This window comes from Polistes fuscatus, unplaced genomic scaffold, assembly GCF_010416935.1.
Source record: "Polistes fuscatus isolate 324 unplaced genomic scaffold, CU_Pfus_HIC Scaffold17, whole genome shotgun sequence".
In the NCBI taxonomy this organism is placed as follows: domain Eukaryota; kingdom Metazoa; phylum Arthropoda; class Insecta; order Hymenoptera; family Vespidae; genus Polistes; species Polistes fuscatus.
The window spans coordinates 4,018,330-4,043,331 of record NW_025113075.1 but is presented as its reverse complement, the minus strand read 5'-3'; the positions used below and the strand labels follow the sequence as shown (position 1 = coordinate 4,043,331).

Below are 25,002 nucleotides of genomic sequence, written 5' to 3'. Positions count from 1 at the left end.
ATTCATTTTTCATTTTTCTAATTAAAATTGTCAAATTTAGGATTGAGTAAATTAATCAAGTCCGATCATAACCGACCGTAACCGAGTTATCCCGAATGAAACGCAACTAGATTTAAATTAAAAGTTTATTAAATAACAGTTTTGAAATATAAAAATATAATAAAAGGTTATTTCATGGTTCTAATTTCACATAAAAATTATTCAAAATAGAATGTTAAAATTGGATATTAAAAGAAAAAAAAAACCAGAAATTCATTAACTAGTCGTCTCGTTAGGCAGCTACATTCAACGAAATTCAAAACTGTTCCATGCGTGGGGTATGAAATATATTTCATGTCGAGTAATAAAGATAAAATAATTCAGGAAGGGCGGTAGGTAGGGAAAGGATCTAAAGCATAAGAGAAAATCAAAAGAGCAATCAGAGAAAATGGAAAAGGGACGAATTGAATTCTGCTTCGTTTGAATTTGTAATAGTTATGTCACGGAAAAACGGATAAACGGACGTACAAATGAGAAAATGATTTATTCAATGAGGAAAGTATGCTCGTTCGTGGTTACCAAAAAATAAGATGAAATCAAACGTAAAATGTGGATTTATACATTTCAAATGTCTAACTGACATAATAAATGAAATTTACTAAATTATTTACTATGATATTATTATATAATATATATAAATAGATAGATAGATTTATGTATTTATGTATACTTATTTAGTATGATTTATTTCATAAATAATATGTGTGTTATATATCGTATAATCAGTACCCATCCCCGCCATATTTTACCAGTCATTTTGAACGTATACGAACGAGTAGCATTAATTAGATACAATTCCAAACAATTAATATAATCCATGTTACTACCGCAAATTAATCATACGTTTCGCGTTATACGCGAAATTTCATTAAACACCGTCGAAATCACTACATTTCTATGATTATTAACTTCAACTTAGTCACGTTTGTCTTTTTTAATTATTCACTCGTTTTAAATATCCATCCCACCGCGTAAGAAAATGATCGTACTCGAAAGAACCGAATTACTTGTAAATTTATTCCTTTTTCTTTGTACGTCTTGCACTCTTCATAAATTAACATATTTCGATAACGTGGCCTCGTTTTTTTCACTTACTTTTTTTTTTATAAATATTCATCGTAAATAGAACAATATAAATACTTTATTATTCCGAAATACTTTATTGTTTTGTACTTTGTTTTTATTTGAGAACTTTGTGGAAAAATTAAAATACTACGATGACGTAGTCTTAAAACTTTCTTTTTTCTTTTTTTCTTATGTTTTTAACTACGATAACAAATAACGTAAAAATTGCTTCAAAAATAATTCGAATCTTTTAACTTATTTTTTTCTTTTTTTTATTTCTTTTTTTCCTTACTTTTCTAATGTAAATGAAAAAAGATAATAATATGTGGAAATGAAGGGAAATGAAGTTTTTAAAAAACCTCATTCATAAAATCTATTTAAATCATCTTTTCATATTCGGCGCCCATAAAACGGGAATCACCCGTCAGTCAAATTCAGCAGAGCGTAATTTAAAGCCATTCGCAATCCTTCAACCAAAATTAACACGAATATTCTTCTCTTTCCAGGTATCCGCGTCAAAAGCTAGAGACCCGTTGTTTCTGCTGAAAGTTAAGCTCACTTTTTTCCTCGCCCTTTACCCTTTTTTTTTCTTTTACTCCTTATCAATCCTATCGAAACAAACAAACAAAAAAGAAAATGGAGAGAGAGAAAAAAAAAGAGAGAGAGAGAGAGATATTACATCAAAGGGGATCGAGGAAAAAAATATATCGAAAAAAAGGGAAGGAAAATGGAGTAAAAAAAAATGACTGCTATTTTTCCGAACGAAAACATGAGAACAATGGCGGTAGTGATGATGGCGGTAGTGATGGTAAAACGTAATTGCATTCTGTAATACCTAATTCAGGTACCTTTTTCATCGATCTGATGCGTGTATCGGAAAGAACATTAAGTTTATTAGTGAGTTTTACTTTGACTCTTTAATATATATAGTTTGCGCTTGTAACGTAACTTCCGATTGAAGATTCAAACAAGGTGCTATTTATGAGAACGCTTTTAACTTATTCTTGTCCTGTATTTATGTGATATTGTATAATATGGTTTTATACAAAAAAAAAAAAGATAAATATTAATTAAATAATAATTAGATGTAATTTATATTATCCATTTATTAATGTTTACTAATGTGCTACTGATGTTTGGTTATACTTTGTTAGTTTTAATAATTTAGTTAATTCTAATTTATGACTGATTAATATTAAACGTAGAAATAATTAATTTGTTAGATGTGTAGAGGCAAATTGTAATCCCCTATTTCAATTATATTGTTTCAAAAAAAATTCGTTCGATTAAATTCATTAAAATTTATCGTTAAATATATTTAACATTTAAACGTAAGAATAATTGATTTCGTTTACGAGTTAATATATATTGAATTTAAAATTAATCAATTTATTCAATATAACTATGAATTATTAATACTATTATTACTAATATTAGTTTATAATCGTTTGTACTCTTTGTAAAGAACAATTTTTTAAAAGAAGATTATTCGTCTCTTCGATTATAAAATATTTGTATCTTCTTAGGGAAATGTTAGGATCTGTTAATGAAACCTGAGCATGATATTAAATGTGATCAATTCTAACTAAATTAAAATACCACGATAAGATAGAAGTAAGTGAGATTATCAGAAAATGCAGCATTAAAGGAAATGTAGATCGGTATACTTGAATTTTCATGGAACACCATAAAAATTGATTTTACTATGAATTTACATATTTCTTTGTAGAAACTGAAAAAAGGAGGAGGGTACATACTTTCATAAATATCTATTTTCAGACAATATGATGGGCCTCTTTTGAAACATAAAAAGATAAAACGAAATTTTCATTTCCTATTGCAATTGCTATTAATATTCGCAATACGAAACGTAAAATTAAATATACGTTTAATCAATATTAATAACTATCTCAAATTTTAATTGATATATCTCGAAATTAAAAAATTAATTTGTCTTTGAACAATAATTATTTAATTTCTAATTATAAATGTTGTTTTCTTTTTTGTTTGATACACCATGAATCACATTGATTAAACCATGAAAATGTAACTGATTACGAGTCACCTTAAAATGAATTATAAAACAAGCATTAATTCAGGTCGATAAGGTAGTTTTCTACATCAATTCGACGTATTGATCGACCATGCTTGCAATTTTCATTAATAGTAACATAATTTCACGTCGATAATAAAGTTTACCATTTGAGAGAATTTACCGACCAAGTATAACATGCAATTTCCCTTATTAATTATTGAAAAGACGTAAATTCACGTCGATAATGTAACTTAGTAATTTATCGACCAAGCAAAATTTGCAATTCCATGAATTAATTATAAATCAAACCTAAATTCACACGGATAATGTAGTTAACTGTGCCGCTCAAAACTCGATCAATTTACCGACCGCGTACAATTTGCAATTAGTTTGAATTCACGTAATATTGTAAAGAAGACGCCACAGTTACAAATTTCTACATTCATTTGATCTACATGACATCCTTATCGACCAAAATCATTGCATTTGATTGCATATAAATATATATATACACAGCTTGTTAATAAAAAGAGAAAATAAGATTAAATCGTGAACAAGAGAAATCGAATAAAGACCTAATGATAAGATAATTTATCAAATAAATTCAAATAATCAATTTATTCTATTAAATATAAATCAAACTTTAAAGATTGTCGAACAAAAATAATTAAATACCGATCTAAGTAACATAATTCTTCCCTACGGAAACCCTTGAAGTTCTGAAAGGAACACGTGACTGGTCTGTGGCAGTGACGTTTGCAGTCTTTCTGACGTTTCCCATACAGTAAACAACTTCAGTAGAGTCTCGGTAGTGCATATAAACGCGTATCATTGAAATAGAAGGAAAAACTGGACATTTTCGAAATAACATTTAGCAAGGATCTTCGAAGATTAATTCGTCGAATAGAATCTTACTTACTGTCGAATATTTTAATCTTATTTTCATTAAAAATAAATACTATTCCCACGTGGAAAAAGTGCGCACGTTGATGGGACCAATGAGGAGGAGGAGTCAAATAATATCGAAACAAAAACATACTGGAATCTGACGAGGAAGATTTAGGGCCGTACCCGAAAAAGAAATAATTAGAAAGATGGACAGATATATTTCCGAGTGTTAAAAAGAAAGAAAGGAAAAAAAGAGAGAAAGAAAAAGAAATAAAAAAAGAGATAGAACGATAAAGTCGATCGAAGAAAGAAAGAAAGAAAGAGACCGAGCAACATCATACATCATAGATATATATCTATATACACTGTGATATACATAGTTAAATATAACATATATATGCAGTATATAGATAGATATATATAGATATATATAGTGTATAAGAGAAAAGAAGACAGAGGCGCCAGTGCCGAAGCTTTATCTTTATTATGCGCCGCTAAAGTGAATTGTCAAGTGAAATCAGAAATGGCTGCCAACGAACAACAACGTAAGGTGAGTATAAACCTAAGTTCTGACAGAAGTATATTATTTCTTTCAATAAAAACCATTCAAAATAGAAGACTAATAATAAATCGAACAATTAAGTCTAACGTTCAAATATGTTAACACATGCATACATTTTAATTTAACTATTCCCCGAATTGCATTGCAATAATGCGAATGTAAAAGAGAATCTTTCTCATTTGACTTTGTGTCAAAAGTCAAGCGCTCACGTCGTTACATCTCTCTCTCTCTTTCTCTCTCTCTCTCTCTTTTCTCTCTTTCTCTCTCTCTCTCTTTCTCTCATTCTCTCTCTCTTTCTCTCTCTCTTACACACACCTATCCATTCTCACTTTCTCTCTCTCTCTCATACTCTTTCAATCTTTCTCTCTGTTTATCCCAGAATAGTTTTGTTGAATGAAAAAATTCAGTAAAAGTTAATCAGTATAACGAGTAGTATGACGATTAGTATGACGTTGATGACGAGAACGTGCCGACCTTGAAACTCTGCACATTACCTTTTCCCCCCGGCTAATCATAATTTTTCTTTTCTTTTCATTTCTCTGTTTTGATCAAATATAATATATAAATATAATATTAATTATTTTTAAACATTATTTCTGATTATAATAATATACTTTTATCTCTTTATTATTCCTTTTTCCTTATATTTCCTTTTTCTAAATCATTTTTTTTCTTCTTATAAAAAATTACATTCACACATATACTACTTCGTATTTAATTATGAATATGTACATACGTGCGTTATAAGTATCTACTTTATAAATTACCTGCATTTATATTATTTTTTATTAATTTCGTTAATGAAATTAACTAGTCAAAAGTGAGAGAGAGAGAGAGAGAGAGAAAGAGAGAGAGAAGAGAGAAAATTAAAGAAAAGAACGATCAGCTTATCGTGATCCTTTTCTATCTTACTATCACTCACTCTCTCTCTCTCTCTCTCTCTCGCTAGTTTGTTCGTTCCTTCCCTCCCCCCTACTTAGTTACCACTACCTCTTCGTTAGACTTTCTATCTCGCTCGCTCATTCGTTCGCCCCACCCCCACTCTACCTATCTACCCTACCTACCTAGTACCACCTCTCCGTTACTCTTCTATTTCTCTCCTCTCTCTCTCTCTCTCTCTGTCTTACTTGCTCTACCCCCACTTTACTTACCACCTCTTCTATTTTATCTCTCTCTCTCTCTCTCTCTTCTTCGTTCAGACAGTATTTACATCCAGCACGAGCAGCTGTCAGTCGCGAACGGTTTCGACGGACGGTGTCATAACTGAGGGACTTCGTGCAAATGCGTGACGTCAGTGTGAGTTTTCGTTTTCCGTGGCGATCATCTTCCACGATGACGATCCGCACCGTCCTCTCTCTCTCTTTCTCTTCTCTCTCCTCTCTCTTCTCTCCGTTTTAAATCTCTTTTAGTTTCTTCTTTTTCTTTTTCTCCTACTTTTTGTATTTCTCTCTTTCTCTCTCTCTCTCTCTGTCTCTCTGTCTCTGTTTCTGTCTCTGTCTCTCTTTCTTACCATATATACATATATGTGTTATATATTGATAATGTTAATGTATTGGACACGTCTCTCTTTAAACGGAAAACGTCAGAAAATAAACTTTAACGATCTATCTTCAAATATCCTATTACTATTTTTCAAAACTATGCTTGTTATGCGCGAATTTTTCTGTCGATGGTGCAATCAACATATTTTCTCTCTCTCTCTTTCTCTTTCACTATCTTTTCCATCTTCTGGTACTTTCCTTTTACATCTATCTCTATCTCTATCTCTCTTCTTCTTCTTCCTTTTCGTCGGAATTCGTCCATTACTGGACGACATGTTATAATAAATATCAAAATGTATTCAATGATTCTGCTTAAACCGAGAATTTTCTATCTTGTCACTTACATATGTTTCTATCTCTCTCTCTCTCTCTCTTCTCCTCCCTCTCTCTCTCTCTCTCCTCCCTATCTCTCTCCCTTCTCTCTCTTGATCTCGATCTTGTTCTATCTATCTGTCTCTTTTTACCCCCCACTTAACTTCTTTATTACTAATCGTTGCTGCTGCCGTTTATTTTTCACTCGTCGTTGGTAATAGGAAAAGGACAACGTATCTTTTCAGTTATTATTATTATTATTATTATTTTGATTATTATTATTATTATTATATTTTGATTTTTATTAGTATTAATATTATTTTGTTTAAATTGTTTTTGTTTTCTTCTTCTTCTTTGCTACTATCTTTTCCCGATATTACGTCGTCCTTAAGCCGATCATACAAAAGACGAATTAAATGATACGTAAGAGAAACGTAAGAGAGAGAGAGAGAGAGAGAGAGAAGAGAGGACTGACAGACATACAGACAGACAGACAGAGATAGAGAAAAACTGGTGTATAAATGCAGTTATAAAAGTAAAAGAAAAAAAATAAAAATAAGTAATATGAATATCAACATATGTGCGATTCCATTTATGAATTATAACGAATTCGTATTTTTCTTCTCTTTTTTTATTACCCTACTCTTATATATTTTTCTATTTTTATACTATTCCATCTATTTTTTTTTTCCATACAAACATTTGTTATATCATGTCCTGCAATTGCAACGAGCATAAACAAGAATTAATTAATTTCATTATATATATATAATATATATATATATATATATATAATATATTTTTTTTTATTTTTTTAATTTTGAGAGAAATTGCAAGAGATAAAATGCAGTTGAATTTCGAATGAAAATATCTGCAATGAAAAGGAAAAAGAAAAATAATTAATAAGAGAGAAAGAAGAGAGAGAGAGAGAGAAAAAAAAGAAACTAGAAATCAGCTGGTTAACAAAATGGTTAACGTTCTTCGTTTGCTTTTTCTCATGACGCGACAATTTTATATTATGCGACATTTTAAATAAGTTTCAACGAGCTCGAAACAATGGTGGACAGTGCTTCTTCGAGTGATGAGAAAAATGCAAGAAATCTTTTTCTTTTTTTTTTTTTTTTACCGATTCTTCTAGTTTCTATTTTTTAATCCCTCAATTATATTATTTTTCTCCCTTTTATTATTTTCCTTTCTTTTATATTTTTATTTTATTTTTCGTCTTATACACACACACACACACACACGCACAATTAGTCGTCACTATTTGTATTGTCGTCTATCATCGAGAAATGAACTTTTTCTTATTGACTGTACTGATAAGTTTAAATGGTTTATCGGTACACGTAATCTTGCATCTTGCATCAGTTATTTGAGTTTAAATTTAAGTTATTTCTTTTATGTAAATTCTTTCTTATTTTTCCTTATGTTTTCTTTTTGTTAAATACACATATGTTATAGTTGACAATAGTTTAAACACACATTATTTATTTATTTATTTATTTATTTTTATTTTTATCTCTTTCAATTGTAAAAAGCATTAGTGTTCAACCTTGAACTATTAGTTTATTAATTTTATTTAAATGGAAGTATTGATTTATTTCACAATTGTTTGGAAAACATTAATATAAAATTAGAATTTAATTGAATGCATTAATATTTTTCTTTACTTATGTGAGAGAATATTTGTATAGTTAATTATTGAATATTGACTATGAATAATAATAACTAATTGATTTTTAATGAAAACTCTTACTCATTGTTATTAATTTTATGATACACGGATTATAAATATCGCTTATTAATCACGAATTTTTCTTAGGAAATGAATTGTTTTTTCCAACCGGTGGTATATTATTGTATCTTATTATTTGATACAACGATGACATAGTTTTGACATAAGATATTATTATTGAATTAATATTTCTCTTTATTTGTAATTTAGGAACCCAAAGATTTGCGAGAACCAGCTCATCATGCGAGGAGACCAATGAATGCATTCTTAATATTTTGTAAGCGCCATAGAGGATCGGTTAGATCTGGTTTTCCACATTTAGAAAATCGTGCAGTTACCAGAGTTCTCGGAGAATGGTGGGCAACTCTTAATCCGGATCAAAAACGTACCTATAAGAATTTAGCACAGGAGGTAAATATTTTTGACAATTTTATAATTTATAAACGATTAAAAATATATATTTATATGTTATATACTTTTTTTTATTATATAAATAAATTTAATAATACAATTTAGATAAATGTTTTACGCATAGTTATTAATATTAATATTGCTACTATAATTTTAGTACAAAGATGCCTTCTTAAAAGCAAACCCTGATTTCAAATGGTACAAGTTACCAGCTCCTCCTTTACGTACTCTGACTACAAGACCTACGAATAAGAAACAAGAAGTAGGGAACGTGGACCAGACTACGGATAGTGTCAAATCCGAATACGAGTCTTCCGATTATATTAATTCAGATAATAAAGACAGTCAAGCTATACAACCAGGCAAGCTAGCAGACGAATCTCAAATTGGTGGCCTTAGCTCTCTTTTTACTCCGCAAAAGGTGCAATTAATAGATGAGCAAATAACGATTCAAAATGATGTTCCTGAATTAAAAGATGTTACAGCACCTAAACCCCCTAAAAAGAGAAATCCAGAGTTGATTCTTGCTCTTGAACACAAAAACGAATGTAAAGTTGATCTTTTTAATGAAAAGAAAAGGAAACATTCTGAATCCAATAACAATGATCAACATACAATGGTATTAATTAGATTATTTATTTAATTATGCTTATTAACGTTGCTTTAGATGAAATTTACATTTCTTTTTATATTTTTCAAATTCCTTTTTGAAAAATCATAAAGTTATTGAACTTTACAGTATATAGAAAATGATAAAACAATAACCAACTCGTTCCTGGACTCAAATGCTAATTCTGAAGAAAATAATTATAGAGGTGAAAGAACGTGCAAAGGATTACGGTATCAAAAGTTTTTAGCTGAACAAATTAGGCACATTGGACCATCTGGACAAAATAATAAACGAAAGAAGTCAACTATGTCGTCGTTGTCATATAGGTATAAAGTTGCATTCGTGTAACATTTTTATAATAGTGTAGTAACAGTAATAATAATAATTTTCTAATTGAAATTATTCACATTATTAGTCCTGAAGAGCAAGTAAATGAAAGAAGAAATTCCATATCTTCCAATGTTAGTGAAAAAACTGATTCTTTGAGTAGCGAAGGTGGAAATAGTTCACGTGGTGAATTAGAACATTTAGTAGAAAGGTAAAATTTTGAATCTAAAAATCCCCATATTGTCCGGGAATTATTCTTAATATTAAAATAACGTTAGAATTTAATTAAAGTGCCGAAGGAAATTTGGAAGCTTCTAAGCCAGAAGAAACAGAAACAGAAGGCGCAGAAAGCGATTTGGATTTTGGACCTTGGACAACACGTAAAAGATTTCGTGCTGAGTAAGTTTGATTTAATAAAACAATTATAATTATGTTATTTTCTTTGAGAAATAAAAAAAAAAACATAATAATAGAATAGATCTAATTTCTAACGTATCATTGTTTTTACGCATAGGGATTTTAATTTGGAAAAAAAGATTGAAGCTTTACCTTCCTTAAGTTTAGAAGAATTTCAAGAAAAGAAAAAGCTACAGCGTATAAATAAGAAAAAAGTTTTGCAAAAGTTAAATACGAATAAATGGTGCCATGGTAATTCCAATAGCAGTCAATCTAATAGACAAAATAATAAAAATAGATTGTATGCTACAAATGAAATTCTAGAAGATGGTGAAAAGTCGCATTTGGTAGGAAGTCAGAAGAGAAAAGCACGAAAGCAAAGTATTACCCGTAATGCAGCAGCGACGACAACGACGACAACTATTACTTCTAATATGCCTGGAAATCAAGAAATAAATAAGAGTAAGTACAATTTAATAAAAATAATATCGTACATTCGGTATTATTATAATAACAATAAAGGCTCCATTAAATTCATTGAGAAATATTCGTATTCAAAACTTTCATTATCAACGATCGTAAATTTTTTTTTTTTATTTCTATTTTTCTTACATTTTCTACGATATTTTAATATTTTTATCAATTACGATATTAGTAAAGAAAATTTCTCAAAGAATTCAAATACTCTTATTGTCTTTACTTCCACTTTGCTGATATATAATATAAGATATAACATAAACACAACATTTATCACGTTTATCAACAAAAAGAAAAGAGATAAGAAAAAAAAGGGAGCGATTTAATTAATCATATTCTAAATTTTAATTCATATTCTAAATATTTTTAGAATTTTTATCTTGTTCTCATATTTACTCCATATACATATTTGAAATATATATATATATTTTTATGCTCTCTTCCTCCGACATAAACTGTTTTTTAGTTAGGTAGAGAATTTAATTATTTCTACAAATATTGATAGCATGGTGTGCACCACCGGACCTGGAAGCATTGGCATGTCTTGCAGCGGTTGCCGCCAATAGAACAAAACTTACCAAAAATAATGCTTAACTATTAAACCCGCAGTCATGCATAAGTCAAATATTTGTGCTACATGGAGCAAGGTGTTATTAAATTTTATCATCGATATAATTTACTATCACCGCAGGATTATTAAAGTTTCTGATATAAGTGCTATTATCATAAAAAAGGAAAAAAAAAAAGCAAACAAATAGAGAAAAAAGAAAATATCAGAATATTTTTAACGTGATCATTATTATTAATATTATGGTTATTATTATTATTATTATTATTAATTATTATTATTATTGTTACTATTTTAAAATATTCATTACTAAAATTATTCTCTTATTAATATAACACAACCACTATAATTATTGAAAATTTTAATCACCTAAATGTATAGAGAAAAAAAAATAACTTCTTTAATTCCATTAAATTGCTCCATTACTATAATATATATGTATATATATAGTGGTTGAATTAGATAATGTTTTTCACATATGTAGTTTTAAAAGAAACAAGAAAAAGGAGTAATAATTATGTTACATTCATATTTTATAAGAAGAAAAATGTTCTTTTTAAATATTTCGTTTTGTTTTGTTTATATGATTTTTAGTTGGCACGTAACTATTCTATATTAGTTGTATAACGTTTCGAGTTTATTAATCTTTCATTGGGAAATATTTTGATAACGTTATAAAAAAAAAAAAAAAACAAAGTTACGTTGATGAGGCATTTACGGATGATGAAAGTAAATGCGACAATTTTTATTCACGTTTCATATAATAAGATTCTTATAAACTTTATTACAAAAAGAAAATGATATATATATATATATATATAGCTGTATAAATTGTATCAATAGAATATAAGCGAGGGTATATCGTAATATGTTGCCTTTAAAAGAAAAAGAAAGAAAAAAAAAAATCCTCGGTTTATATACATATATATATACATATATATATATATATTTTATCGTAAAATAAAAAATGATAAGTTGTATAAAACGGGACAGATACAGACGAGACTTTTTATGTATGTACCTAAGCTGACTGAAGTATAGTACTGACTTATTGTTAGAATAAAATTTTAATAATGATGCTATTTTTCTTATATGGCGAATTAAGATGAACAGCGAAAGAAAAAAATCTATCAAAAGATAAGAATTTAGAATATAAATATAATATATATAAATATTTTCTCACGTCGTTGAATAATAATTTTGAATAATAATAATAATAATAATAACAACCAACAACAACAACAACCAGCAAGAGTAGCAACGTAACGGCACAATCGTTGCTTTTTTTCAAATTTTATCTTTCATCTATTATTTTTTATTATTATTATTATTATTATTCTATTCTTTAATTTCTAAACGATTATTTTCCCCATTAGATTTTCTTTGCGTTACTGTAAAAGTAAGATGTATATAGGAATAGGTACAGTATTATGGAAAAAATATCGATAAAAGAAAGAAAGAAAGAAAGAAAAAGAAAAAAAATATTCTTCATGACCTGGACATCAAAAATCGATGTAATCAAATTAAATATACATATATATATATACATATACATATACACACGATATAAAATATAATATAACTCTTTACATGTGTGTATAAACACGTGTACATGTAAATATACATGCTCGATAACATGAATGGTTGAGTATCAAACGCAGAAAATATTGAAATTTTTAAACGTGTAATAAATATATCTGCGATATCTAGAACATGTACATATGCATGTAGGCGTGCGATTAAATAATAAGACTACTTACGTATATACATATATATATATATATATACACACACATACATACATTTATATATATATATATTACATATTTATAAAAAAAATATTTATATCGACTAATTATTATTATATTATATTATATTTAATGTTATGGCCATGAAAATGCGACTCTGTGCTTTGTTGGAGAAAGTAAGAGATTCGTCTGTGATTTTGGCTAGAGAAATTTTTATATTTTATATTTTTCTATTGTGTTTCTCTCTCTCTCTCTCTCTCTCATTCTCTTTTTTTTCTCTCTCTCTCTCTTTCTCTTCCTTTTAGTCTGTCTGTCTTTATATCATTTTATTTTATTGAAATTATTATAATTATTATTATTACTATTACTATTACTATTATTATTATTATTATTATTATTATTATTATTATTATTATTAATATTATTATTATTATTATTATTAATATTATTATTAATATTATTATTATTGAGAGATCGTTAGGAGAATTTAAATGGTGTAGAAAAATGTTAACGCAAACAAGGGAGCGTACTGATTATATTTCAAATGTGCCTTTCGAGACGAGAAGTGAATATATACCAATTAAATAATGACCAACAATAATACATACATATATATTTTTTCAATTAATTTCTTCACTCTTGCGACCACTTTTTCTGGCTTTTACATTAAAACGTTCCAAACTTTTCTACTTGTATTAAGTACTACTCGACTGGTACTTCTTCGACAAAGTTTGAAAAGAAAAAAAAAGATAAAAGAAAGAAATATGTAGCCTAGGATTGAAAAAAATAGGCTCTGATTTACAGAGAAATGTTATAAGAAAAAATTTGTTTTGAATTTTACTGCACAAAGATCTATGTACCTAGTTCTATATATATATATACATATATATAAAATGAAAAAAAGAATAATAATTATTAGAAAATATATATATATATATATAATTTACATAAATATGTATACATACATATACATACGTATTTGTAACATATTGTATACCATTTATATATGAATAATAAAGATACAATATTTTGATGTAATAAAGATTATTATCAAATATCTAGATAAAATTATGTTTTTACAAAATTTCTTTTTCTATTCAAAGATAGAATCCAACATAATTTTAAAAATATAAAAATTAAAATTAATATTATTACTTTTCTTTCATATATTATTTACTATATAAAATTTATAAATATAATATATCTACAAAATTTGTGTATAATATAAATTATAATAACATTTTTTAATAGATTAAGAGAAAAAATAGAATCTTTAGTGAAATATAAGGAAATATATTGGAAATTAATAATAAATTAATTATTAATTAATATAAGGAAAATATTAGGAAATTTTTGAAATTTAAAATAAATGGAAAAATCACAGAGTAACGCCATCTAGGAGTCGGAGTGGAACTAATGTTCCGTTTTTGGTCAATCATATGGTCGAGTAAAGTGTCATAAGTGTGTTAAAACAGATCACCGTATATATTTAGCGTAGTGTAAATGTGTCGAGTGTTTGGTTGCAACATCTGTATGATTATTATTACTCTTTGTTTGTACGTTTCGAGATATATTGAAAAATTGATCAAATATTCATAACGCGTTATTTTTTTTCTTCGTGATAAAAGGAAACTTTAAAATGGGGGTAATATTTTTGGAACACATCGGTGGCACGCGTCTTTTTTCTTGCGCTTCGTGCGACACTAATTTAACAAACCGAGGACAGCTGATCAGTACTCGTTTCACTGGTGCAACTGGTCGAGCTTTTCTCTTTAACAAAGTTGTCAACCTTAATTACAGGTATTCAAATATAAAACTTGTCTCTTTATATTATTATTTTGTATTATAACTTCATTGTTATTATTAGCATTTTGTTAATTAGTAACATTTTTTATTACATAAATTATCTGTATGCATTGAGATTCATTGTTCGATGATATTTGAAGTAAGTCAAGCTTATACGATATAACACAACGCTTATAAAAATGATCATTGTTCTCTTCGCTATCTAACTTAATTATTATTCTATGAATCTATTTAATATTATTATTACATGTTGTGCAGCGAGGTACAAGATAGAGTGATGTTAACTGGACGTCATATGGTACGAGATGTAAGCTGTAAAAACTGTGACGCTAAACTTGGGTGGGTTTATGAGTTTGCGACAGACGATAATCAACGATACAAGGAAGGCCGTGTTATATTGGAGCGTGCTCTAGTTACAGAGAGTGATGGAATGGGAGAAAATTAATAACTTAAAATAGTTTTATATATAATATATATATATATATATATATAAATTTAATCATTTTTTATAGTGCACAATAGAGTTTAAGAATCTATTATAGTTTGTTTTTTTATAATCAGTGTAACATATAAATTATTTAGTATGAATTGATCCATTGCTGTATAAATGATAAACAAACACCAATATTTCTCTAACTTGTGTCAATTATCGGTATAAGTATTATTAAGCTCGTTTGTTTCATTTTTCTTTAATAAGTAAATTAATATACCAGGGGAAATATCAACTTTCTCATGAAATCGCTAATCTTGCCAAATATAAATGTCAATTGAAAGGTCTTCGAAGGAAAAAAGAATTTTTTTTATTTATAAATAATATCATAATTAAATATAACAGTGCAATGAAATTTATATTAAAGACTCCTTCAAATGTTCATGATTTCATGATAAGCGTTGGATTTCAATCTTATTATTAGTAATATGCTTGTATATTTATATTGTGTAAATAAATATTAACTAAGTTTCTTTAGTAACAGATTGTTTGATCGAGACAAACTGAAAATGGCATGAAGATTAATTAAAAGTGCTAAGATGAAAATTGTGTTATTATTATAAGACGTATGCAATAAGATGACATAATGATACTGAGAATAAACAAAAAAAAAAAACAAAAAGAAAAATACTACCAATAACAAAATTTTTAACAAAATATATTAAAATAGTTGTAATGTTAAATAAATTTTATTATTATGTTAAATTTAATTGTAATTAAGAAAAATACGGCGTAAGTATGTAAAATAGGGAGTGTGTGTATAATATTAACTGGCCAAAATAATAAATATGATTGGGATTGAGCGTAAAGAATAAGAGAATTTTTGAAAAATGTTAATCATTAATAAACGTATAATTTTGAAATACGTTAAATATATTAACGATAACCTTTCAATATAGTATGTTCATACACGTACATACACACACACACGCATAAGGAAAATATTTCTAAACTAAATGTAAAGAAAAAAAACTGGTGTGTGTACTTATGTACGCACGTAAGAAGTTATAATTCTTTGCCGTACCAAAACGAATATAACCTCAATAACCTTAAACATAACTTAAAAAAAAAATTTCAAAGAAAAAAAATAACTTAAAAAAAAAGAATAATTATTATTATTATATATATATAAGAAAGAATAAAAAAAAGAAAAATAAAATATCAAAATATAGATATCAGTCCACACTAAATATAAGAGAGATATATCGAATTACTTCACACGTCAACAGCCATGGCGCGGTTACAGCATTAGTTCTCGCTCGAGATCATTTAAGTATAGCAGCGATGAGTACGATTAGTATTTGGATGGGTGACCCGCTTGAGAAAAAAGGGGAAGAAGAAGAGAAGACAACTTCATGCCGTATACTTGAAATCGCTTTGCCGCGCGTCGTAAATACTGACAAACTTCATGGTGTTGTTTTTCCAGACGCTCGGAACAAAATCACTCCCCATTACATTTTCCCCAACGCGCCAAAAGAAGTATAACTTCAAAAACAAGCGTAAAGGTTAGACTGTATATATTATACATATATAAATACTATCATAGATATATATATTCTGTTTCTCTTAGAATTCAAATGTGAGCACACAGGGAGAATACATAGGAAGAATATAATTCAAAAAGTTTCAAACCGCCAAAACACTTGATTGGTTGAACCTATGTAATATTATCAACCAATCAGTATTCATCGGTCGACGAACTTTGGATAAACGAGCCGCGCCCCGTCGCGTTCTATGATTGGCTGATAACGAGTGACATATGATAACCAATGAAAGAAGTCATAGAGTCGTCGAGTTTCGATCACGACAACGAACCAGTGTTGTCACGTAGGCCGACAGTATCGCATGTGGTCGATTAATGTTTCTCTCGTTTCGAATCAACGCCGAGTAGTTGAAAGAACGACGAAAAAAAAGAAGAAGAAGAAGAGGAAGAAGAAAAACAAACAAATAAGAAGAAACATGTTATAAAATCCGCGTTGTTTAGTTGAATTTCTTCGTTCGTTGTGTTGTATCGTGCGAAACGAGTTAATGCTGATACATATTAAACGCGTGTAAAAGAACGACAGATCATCGAGCTGCTTGAACTTAGGCAGAAAGAGTAACACGGTAATTTCAAATACACGCATTATTTTTTTCTCTACGACAATTATATTTGAACATATATGTATGTATATATATATATATATAAATACAAATATACATTAGATTCGAGAACGAACTAACGAACAAACTGACAGCGGGAGTGTTAACACTGAGAATTCTTCTCTCTCTGTTTGTCTCGTTTCGGGCTCAATGGCCGAATATCGAGTCGCCACCGAACGGGGAGAAGAGGGAAAGGGTAGTGTTTAAAAGGGAGAGGGGTGGAAAGCAAACTTATAGGATAATAAACATAAGAAAAAAAATTATTAATAACAATAATAATCATAATAATAACGATCACGCGGTAAGAACCAAAAAAAAAAGAATTTGAATTTTAAGTTTATCCTTTCTGAATGTGTGATTAGAAATATTAGAATAATAATATATAGAGAAGAAACGTTTGATAGTTATTATAATTATGATGATGATGATTATTATTATTATTATTATTATTATTATTATTATTATTATTATTATTATTATTATTATAATTACGATAATGATTGAACATAATTTTGTTCTCGAGTTTACCATACCTCTCGTATTCTTGTTTTTCTCCCTTCGTTCTTCTCAACCCTCCTCCCTCTTTCCGCCCCCTCCTCTCTTCTCATGTTTCTACACATCGATCTTCACCTACCATCAAAATTCTCTGCCCTTTGACTTTTACCACTCAAAATTCAGATTAGAAGGAACCTAAACTTGGGAAACGTTTTCTTAAGCATATGAAAAGTGTAACTCGATCCAACATATCGCGCAAGTAAATAATATACTATTTTAAATTTCTTCTTTTTCGATTATTTATTATTATTATTATTATTATTATTACTATTATTCTTAATATTTGTTACGTAGAGATTTTTATTTATTTTTCTTTTTCTTATTGTGGACGAATAACATTTATATAATTAATAACTCAAATCTGATCGAATTAATTTTCTAGTTATTTTTTTTTTTAATTACTTTTCATAAATTTGAATATTTTTCATTGGTCTTTTGAAGTTATACTTTTTTTTTATTGGATGAGTTCAATGGAATGGATTGAGAAGAGAGAGAGAGAGAGAGGAAGAGAAAAAAAGAAAGGACGAAAAAAATTAAAGTTAAATTTTTAAAAATTCCATATATGTATATAAGAAATTTATCTTATCGGTTGTGCGTATGTGAGTTTAAAAATCATGTGTGTGTGTGTGTGTGTGTGTGTTTAGGGCGGTCTTAACGATGCCATTGCACCGCCGAACGTGGCTTCTCAGCAGGAAAGCTATAAATACACATGCATCGCGGGGTAAACAAACTTGACCTCAGTGGAATTCTTATCGGTGTATATCTTTGATGCGGAGTTAACTTCTTTATATATATATATATATATATAATACTGTGAAAGACCGAAATTGGAGAATGTCAAGATTCACATGGTCGCTTGTCAACACATCAAATACTTCGGTGAAAGACCGAATATTTAGGTTTATTTTTATACATTATATATATATATATAATATTTCGGACATACACCAAGCGACCATGTAAATCTTGACATTCTCCAATTTCGATCTTTCACGATAACATATCATATATATATATATATTTTTAAAGGTTATGTCATATTCAATTTTTTTTTTCTAGTTTAATCTTCTCTTCGTCGTTGTTTATTGTCTTCTGTTGTTCTATAATTTTATAATAATATAATTAAAGTGAAACTGTGTGTGTGTGTGTGTGTATCTATATATATACATGATATGTATGTATGTGTGTTACCGATTTGAAGTTCCAAGCTTAAAGTCGTCACAGGGTATAAATATATTTACTTTTTTTTCTTTTTAAGTATTCTCTCTCTCTCTCCCCCTCCCTTTTCCTCACTCCCTCACTCCTTCTCTTTCTCCCTTCTCTATCTTTTTCTTTTTCTCACTCCTTCTCTCCCTCTCCCTTTCTCTTTCTTTCTTGCTCACTCACGCACATTCTCTCTCTCTCTCTTTCTCTTCACAGCTTGTTCTTTTTTCTTTTCTTAGAACGCATATTATATATACATATATATATATGTATATATATACATGTATACATGATTGTGTAGGGTGGAACTGTGTTTTAAAGTATTGCGTTTATCCGGCTCTGACCTTTTTTTTTTATTCGAACCGATATGTTCTTCTCTTCATGTTAGGAAGTATAGAAAGTTTAAAACGATGTTTTTGGACATGCAGTAGTACAACTGACCTTCCTCAACGTTTATGAATTGTCATTTATACCAGCCGGGAGATATATTCTTACTCGGTAAATTAATTTTTTTCTTCTTCTTCTTCTTCTTCTTCTTTTATTTTTGTTCTAATAGGCCTTATAACGTTTTCGTTTTGATTGTATAATCGGAGTCTTTAAATCGACCCTGTTGACTACGACTCGTCGTTATTTTGAGGCTACCACAATTTTTGTCTCCTTTTATTTTCTTGTTTTTGACTTTTAAAGGTTAAGAATTCAGTGCTCCTTATTTGGCTTGTAATATTCAGAAAAGGATCTAATAGAAATATAATACGGTGTATAATTTTTTAATCTCAAGTATACAATTTTTATCTTTTTTTTTTTAAGTTTATCTTTAAAGACATTGTTTTTTTATTTTTGCTACAGAGTAACTCTTGGAAGAGGAAAGATTACAATCAGAGTTCATATAACCTCTTCTCGGAAAGCCTTAAACAGCGTCTTCTTGGATGTGATCGTAGACATTCTATCAGTTATATCGATAAGTGTAATATAAAATGAAGTGGTCACCGGGTGCTCTGTTTTGTGAACAAGTTGGTGAACTTACTCGGGTATTCTCTCAGTGGAACGAGTGCGAACAAACTGTGGTACTTTATGCTTTACTACGTCGTGTACCAGCTGTTCAAGCTAGATTTCTAGCACACGCCATACAACATTCTCTTCATGCTGTTTCTGATTTGGATACTCAAGAATTGAATGCTAATAATCCAGGTAATTAATTAATAACATTTATTTGTGCTAAAATTGATATTATATTCTATTATTAAAAGACTAAGCAAAATTTGAAAATTTTAGCTTTCATTGGTTCGTTACTCTCTGAATCTACTGATGTTGCCATCAATCAACTTTTAACACATCTCCCGCTTTTAAGGCCTGGGAATATAGAGTGCAAACAATGTTATCTTGTTGCAATACCTGAGTTAGTTAGTCATTGCGTGAGCACAGGTCAATTCACAGAGCAGACCCAACAGTTGCTAAGTTACACGTTAATTCACCCTGCTATAACTAGTCAAGATAGACGTTCACTAACTCAATGGCTAAAACATCTTGAAGAGCGCATCAGTGGTACTGCAATTCATAATCTTGAAGAATATACAAACACCACTACTAGGTGAATAATAATGTGAATTATTAGATATGATTATATGCTTTAAGTTTATATCTTAATAATGTAATAAATAATCTAAGTATTTTGATAATATTTTACTTTAAAGGTGGGATAATGTGTGGCAAAGGAATTCTAAACAGCAGCAACAGCAACAGCAACAGCAACAGCAACAACAGCAGCAGCAACAGCAACAGCAGCAACAGCAACAGCAACAGCAGCAGCAGCAGCAACAACAGCAACAACAACAGCAGCAGCAACAACAACAGCAACAGCAACAGCAGCAACAACAACAACATCAACAGCAACAACAACAACAGCAACAACAACAACATCAACAACAACAACAACAGCAACAACAATCAAATGAACAAACACATTTGTTTGGCACACAGCCAAGTACCACATTTAATCTACAATTTCCTCCTCCTGTAACTCGTCAACGTCGTTCAAATAGTTTGACTCCACCAGATGCATCAGCACATCATCTTGAAGTCGTCGATCGTACCAATAACGCTAATAATTCCACAAGACACAAACCACGCAGTTTTAGTATTTCCATAGATCATACCAGTTAGTTTAATAATTAATTTAATATTTCTAATCATTCATTCATTACATTCAATTAAATAAGAAAATGTAATAATATTAATATATTATTTTTCTTTTTATAGATAGTCTAATAGGTTTAAGTCCTCTCAGTCCGCAGAGTTCTTGTGCAAGCAGTGGTAGCGAGGGTCGTTTAGATGAAGCTTCTAATCGTACATTGGCAAGTGGAATGAAAGGTATATATTAAAAAATATATATCTTTTGTTACACCATTATCTGCCCCCCGATGAATTTAAAAAATAAATTCAACTAATTGAATTTATTAAACATATTTCAAACGTAGATGTACCATCATGGCTTAAGACGTTACGTCTCCACAAATACAGCTACTTGTTCGTTACCCTAAGCTATGAAGAAATGTTACAACTAACTGAAGATCAATTAGCTGAACAAGGTGTAACGAAGGGAGCAAGACATAAGTTAGCTTTATCGATTGCTAAATTGCAACAACGTTATACGACTCTAGTTAACTTAGAAAAGGATCTTTTGCAACCAACTCGAGATGGTACACAAGGTACTTCATTTTCACAAGGGCCAATACTGCTTGTCAACACTCTTGACGAATTGAAGACTATATTAGCGACACCTTTAAAACCAAGTCAGGAAAGCGATCCTCAGGATATACCTACACAATTTACTAAAGTACTTGGAAAACGTAAGCTAATTTCTTTTATTTTTTTTTCCTTTATTTGTATTTGATATTTTTAAAAATCTGTTAATGCTATTTTTAAACAATTTACAGTTTGTAGCAGACTGGCACTAGACAGCGTTGACGATGGAATTCTATGTGCATGCATTAATGTGTTAGAAAAGGTATTGCAACATGACTGCTTTACTCCAAATCAAAAGGAAAAAGTACAACAATGGCGTAGTAGACTTGGTAATCCACGACCAATACCAAAGTATGAAACCAATTTATTATTCATTATAATATATATATATATATATAATTATATATAATTATTGTACTAATTGTAATTGTTTGAATTTTAGATGGCAATATAATTATGGATATAATAATCGAAGATTCTGTAATCTCCAACAACACAATAGAAAACCGAGTTTAAATTTAAATCATATTCATAATACTCACTCACATAATTCTTTTGCCGTTAGTTCACATAGAAATAGTATATCGACACCATACATACAAAATAATCAGATTCAAACTATGAATCAGAATAATTTACGTCCAGTACATACGGCTGAGAAAAGACCTAGTTTACAAGAAAGCAGTTTAGAGGTATATATTTATTTATTATTAATCATTTTTGTTTAAAAGCTTAATCCTTTCGCACTATTAATAATTATGGTCATTCAACGTTTGATGCTTACTTTGTTCTATTGGTGACAATAGTAATTCATTGATATTCTGCTTCAATTTACAATTTTTTAAATCAACATATGCGAAAGGGTTAAAAATTAATACAAAGGATAACTCATAGTTAAAATTAATAGTTTTGTAAAGAAAAAATTGTCTTAATTTGCTTTTTTTTTTTTTTAATTCATGAATAATATTTATTATAGCAACTACAAAGAACATTGCAACGAACATATAGTGCACCAAGAGATCATTTTCTTGGTCAAAGAGGAAGCGGAGGTGGAGGTGAAAATGGTGGAAATAATGGACCAGAAACAACCGAGCCAGAAATAAATTTAAGCCTTGAAACGCTCTGCTTGAGAATGACCGAACAAGCTCTTGACGGTTTTGGCGAAGCTTAAAAGAACATGTCTCCTTCGTGACTATTTTATTGGACATATAGTAAGTTCCATCTTTAAAAAAAAAAAAAAAAAACACAAAACGATACAGAACAAAACTTACACATTAATAATACTTGTCCAAAAAATAATAGATTATTACAAAAAGCAAAAAAAAAAAAATATAAAAGATAAAAAGGGTGGTTCAAGGTGGGTAAGAATAAAAGACTAAAATTACTATGTATATGGTAAATTTTTGAAATGAACATGGAAAGAATGGAAATGTAAACAAATTTGACTGGTCGATAATCACATATGACATTAAATATATTATATATATTCGCATATTTTATTGCGATAAGAATATATAAATATTAATATTACACTCTCACGCTTTAATAACATTACCAAATGAAGAAGAAGAAGAAGAAGAAGAAGAAGAAGAAGGAGAAGGAATAAAAAGAAATGAAGAAAAATGAAAAAGAAAAAAAAAAAATCTTTGACAATTGAAATGATCACGCAAAGATAGGACGAGATTGAATTTGAGTGACACGAAACATAAATGACTCAAATATATAAATATATATATATATGTGTGAATCATATTTTTTATTAAATCTAATGCAATTCTACTGTTAAACGAGAAACTGACAAAATTTGGCGAGCCAAATGTTATTAGAAAGATAGATTCTTTCCTTGACTTAGCTGCATCTACAGAAATGATGATGAAGAAGAAGAATAAGTAAGAAGAATAAAATATATATAAATATATGTATATGTATACACATATAAATAGAATTTTAAGAGAAAAAATAGAATGAACGCAAGAAAGAAAAAAGAAAAGAAAAAAAGAAGAGAAGGAGCGAAAGAGCAAATATAAAATCGTATAAAATACAAAAAAAAAAAGATAGGAGATAGAAAGACAGAGAAAGAGAGAGAGAGAGAGAAAGAGAGATAGATAGAGAGAGAGAGATAGAGAGATAGATAGTGCACGAAGAAAGAAGAAAGGAGAAAAAAAGAGCAAAATAGAATGTGGAATTCTGTCGTGAGATGTTTGCAATATTATTTTTCTCGTGTTATCCATTTCAGGAAATGGAATTCGTCTGATTTTAAAACAGGACACATTATAGTAATTGTAATGTAATTAATTATTATTATTATATTATTTTTTATTTTATTTTATTTTATTTTATATATATATAATAACTATTATATTAATTTTTTTTTTTTTTTTTTTTTTTTAAAAACGAATACGGACTGATTTTACTTTACTTTATTTTAATTGCTACTGCTATCACTATAAGTACTATTACTATATTACTATTATCACTACTACTGCTATTACGATTCTATTACAACACAACTATACTATACTATATCTATTACTACTACTACTACTACTACTACTACTCGATTACGAAAACTATATCTATACTACATCTATTACTACTACTACTACTGTGCTATTGCTATTACTACCGCTATTGCTATACTATGACTATTGCTATTTTTTTTTATCACTACTATTAATGCTAATGCTACTACCAACTGTTGTTATTAACAATATTCTGTTTCTAAAGAGAGAAATGGAGGAAAAGAAAAAAAAAACAAAGCAAAAATATACTTAAAGAATAAGGCTCATTATATTACAATTTTTGAGCTCCATATATATATACATACATACGTCTCTCTTTTCTCTACATACACACATCTATGTATATATATAAATATCAGCAAAGAAAAAGAGAGAGAGAGAGAGAGAGCAAGAAAGAAAGAAATAAGAAAAAAAATAACTATGTTCGCGCAAAGCGCAGTGAACGAAAAATAATAATTGAAAAAAAAAAAAAGAAAATATGTATAATCGCGTGTATGCTTCGTAATTTGCGCGCAGAGATCTCGTGAATTCCTAAGTATTGGTACTGACTGTTATATTTTTCTTATTTAAACAAAAAAAAGAAAAAAGAAATCGAGTTAAGAAAAGAATAAAAAAAAAAATGAAAGAAAGAGGTAGACGAAGAAGAAGAAGAAGAGCGTTTTTAGACTTTCGCGGGTTAGTATTACGATAATAATAATAATAATAAGGCATTAATTAATTAAAATAATTAAAAATAAAAATACAGAAGATAAAGATGAAGTAGCTTAGGCTAATGTAATAAACGATTAGAATGATGAGATGTATCTCGTAGGTATGCATGTGGAAGTA

At 28.7% G+C, this 25,002-nt stretch overlaps 4 protein-coding genes across 12 annotated transcripts in view; all 4 read left to right on the top strand.

Moving 5' to 3' along the window:
* LOC122515069 (fasciclin-1) overlaps positions 1 to 25,002 on the top strand; it is a 763,302-nt gene that overhangs the window by 73,126 nt on the left and 665,174 nt on the right. The window lies entirely within an intron of this gene.
* Positions 4,450 to 11,153, top strand: LOC122515078 (HMG box transcription factor BBX). 3 transcript variants are annotated; one of them, XM_043632259.1, is made up of 9 exons: positions 4,450 to 4,577; positions 8,388 to 8,588; positions 8,746 to 9,207; positions 9,328 to 9,524; positions 9,614 to 9,736; positions 9,817 to 9,924; positions 10,040 to 10,173; positions 10,246 to 10,383; positions 10,904 to 11,153. In XM_043632259.1, the coding sequence occupies exons 1-9, from the start codon at positions 4,551 to 4,553 to the stop codon at positions 10,990 to 10,992; spliced, it is 1,479 nt and encodes a 492-aa protein (XP_043488194.1). In that variant the 5' UTR covers positions 4,450 to 4,550; the 3' UTR covers positions 10,993 to 11,153. The 3 variants fall into 3 exon arrangements, with proteins under 3 accessions (XP_043488194.1, XP_043488192.1, XP_043488193.1); XM_043632257.1 differs by having other exon boundaries at positions 10,040 to 10,383; XM_043632258.1 differs by lacking the exon at positions 4,450 to 4,577 and adding an exon at positions 5,800 to 5,885 and having other exon boundaries at positions 10,040 to 10,383.
* Positions 14,132 to 15,808, top strand: LOC122515092 (protein yippee-like 5). The gene is made up of 2 exons (XM_043632277.1): positions 14,132 to 14,514; positions 14,779 to 15,808. Exons 1-2 carry the CDS (start codon positions 14,354 to 14,356, stop codon positions 14,963 to 14,965), a joined length of 348 nt encoding a protein of 115 aa, XP_043488212.1. The 5' UTR covers positions 14,132 to 14,353; the 3' UTR covers positions 14,966 to 15,808.
* On the top strand, positions 19,885 to 23,245 carry LOC122515093 (protein Smaug homolog 1). Its single transcript, XM_043632278.1, has 9 exons — positions 19,885 to 20,098; positions 20,183 to 20,498; positions 20,602 to 20,637; positions 20,857 to 21,065; positions 21,167 to 21,277; positions 21,385 to 21,756; positions 21,844 to 22,003; positions 22,095 to 22,344; positions 22,629 to 23,245. The coding sequence occupies exons 1-9, from the start codon at positions 19,885 to 19,887 to the stop codon at positions 22,821 to 22,823; spliced, it is 1,863 nt and encodes a 620-aa protein (XP_043488213.1). The 3' UTR covers positions 22,824 to 23,245.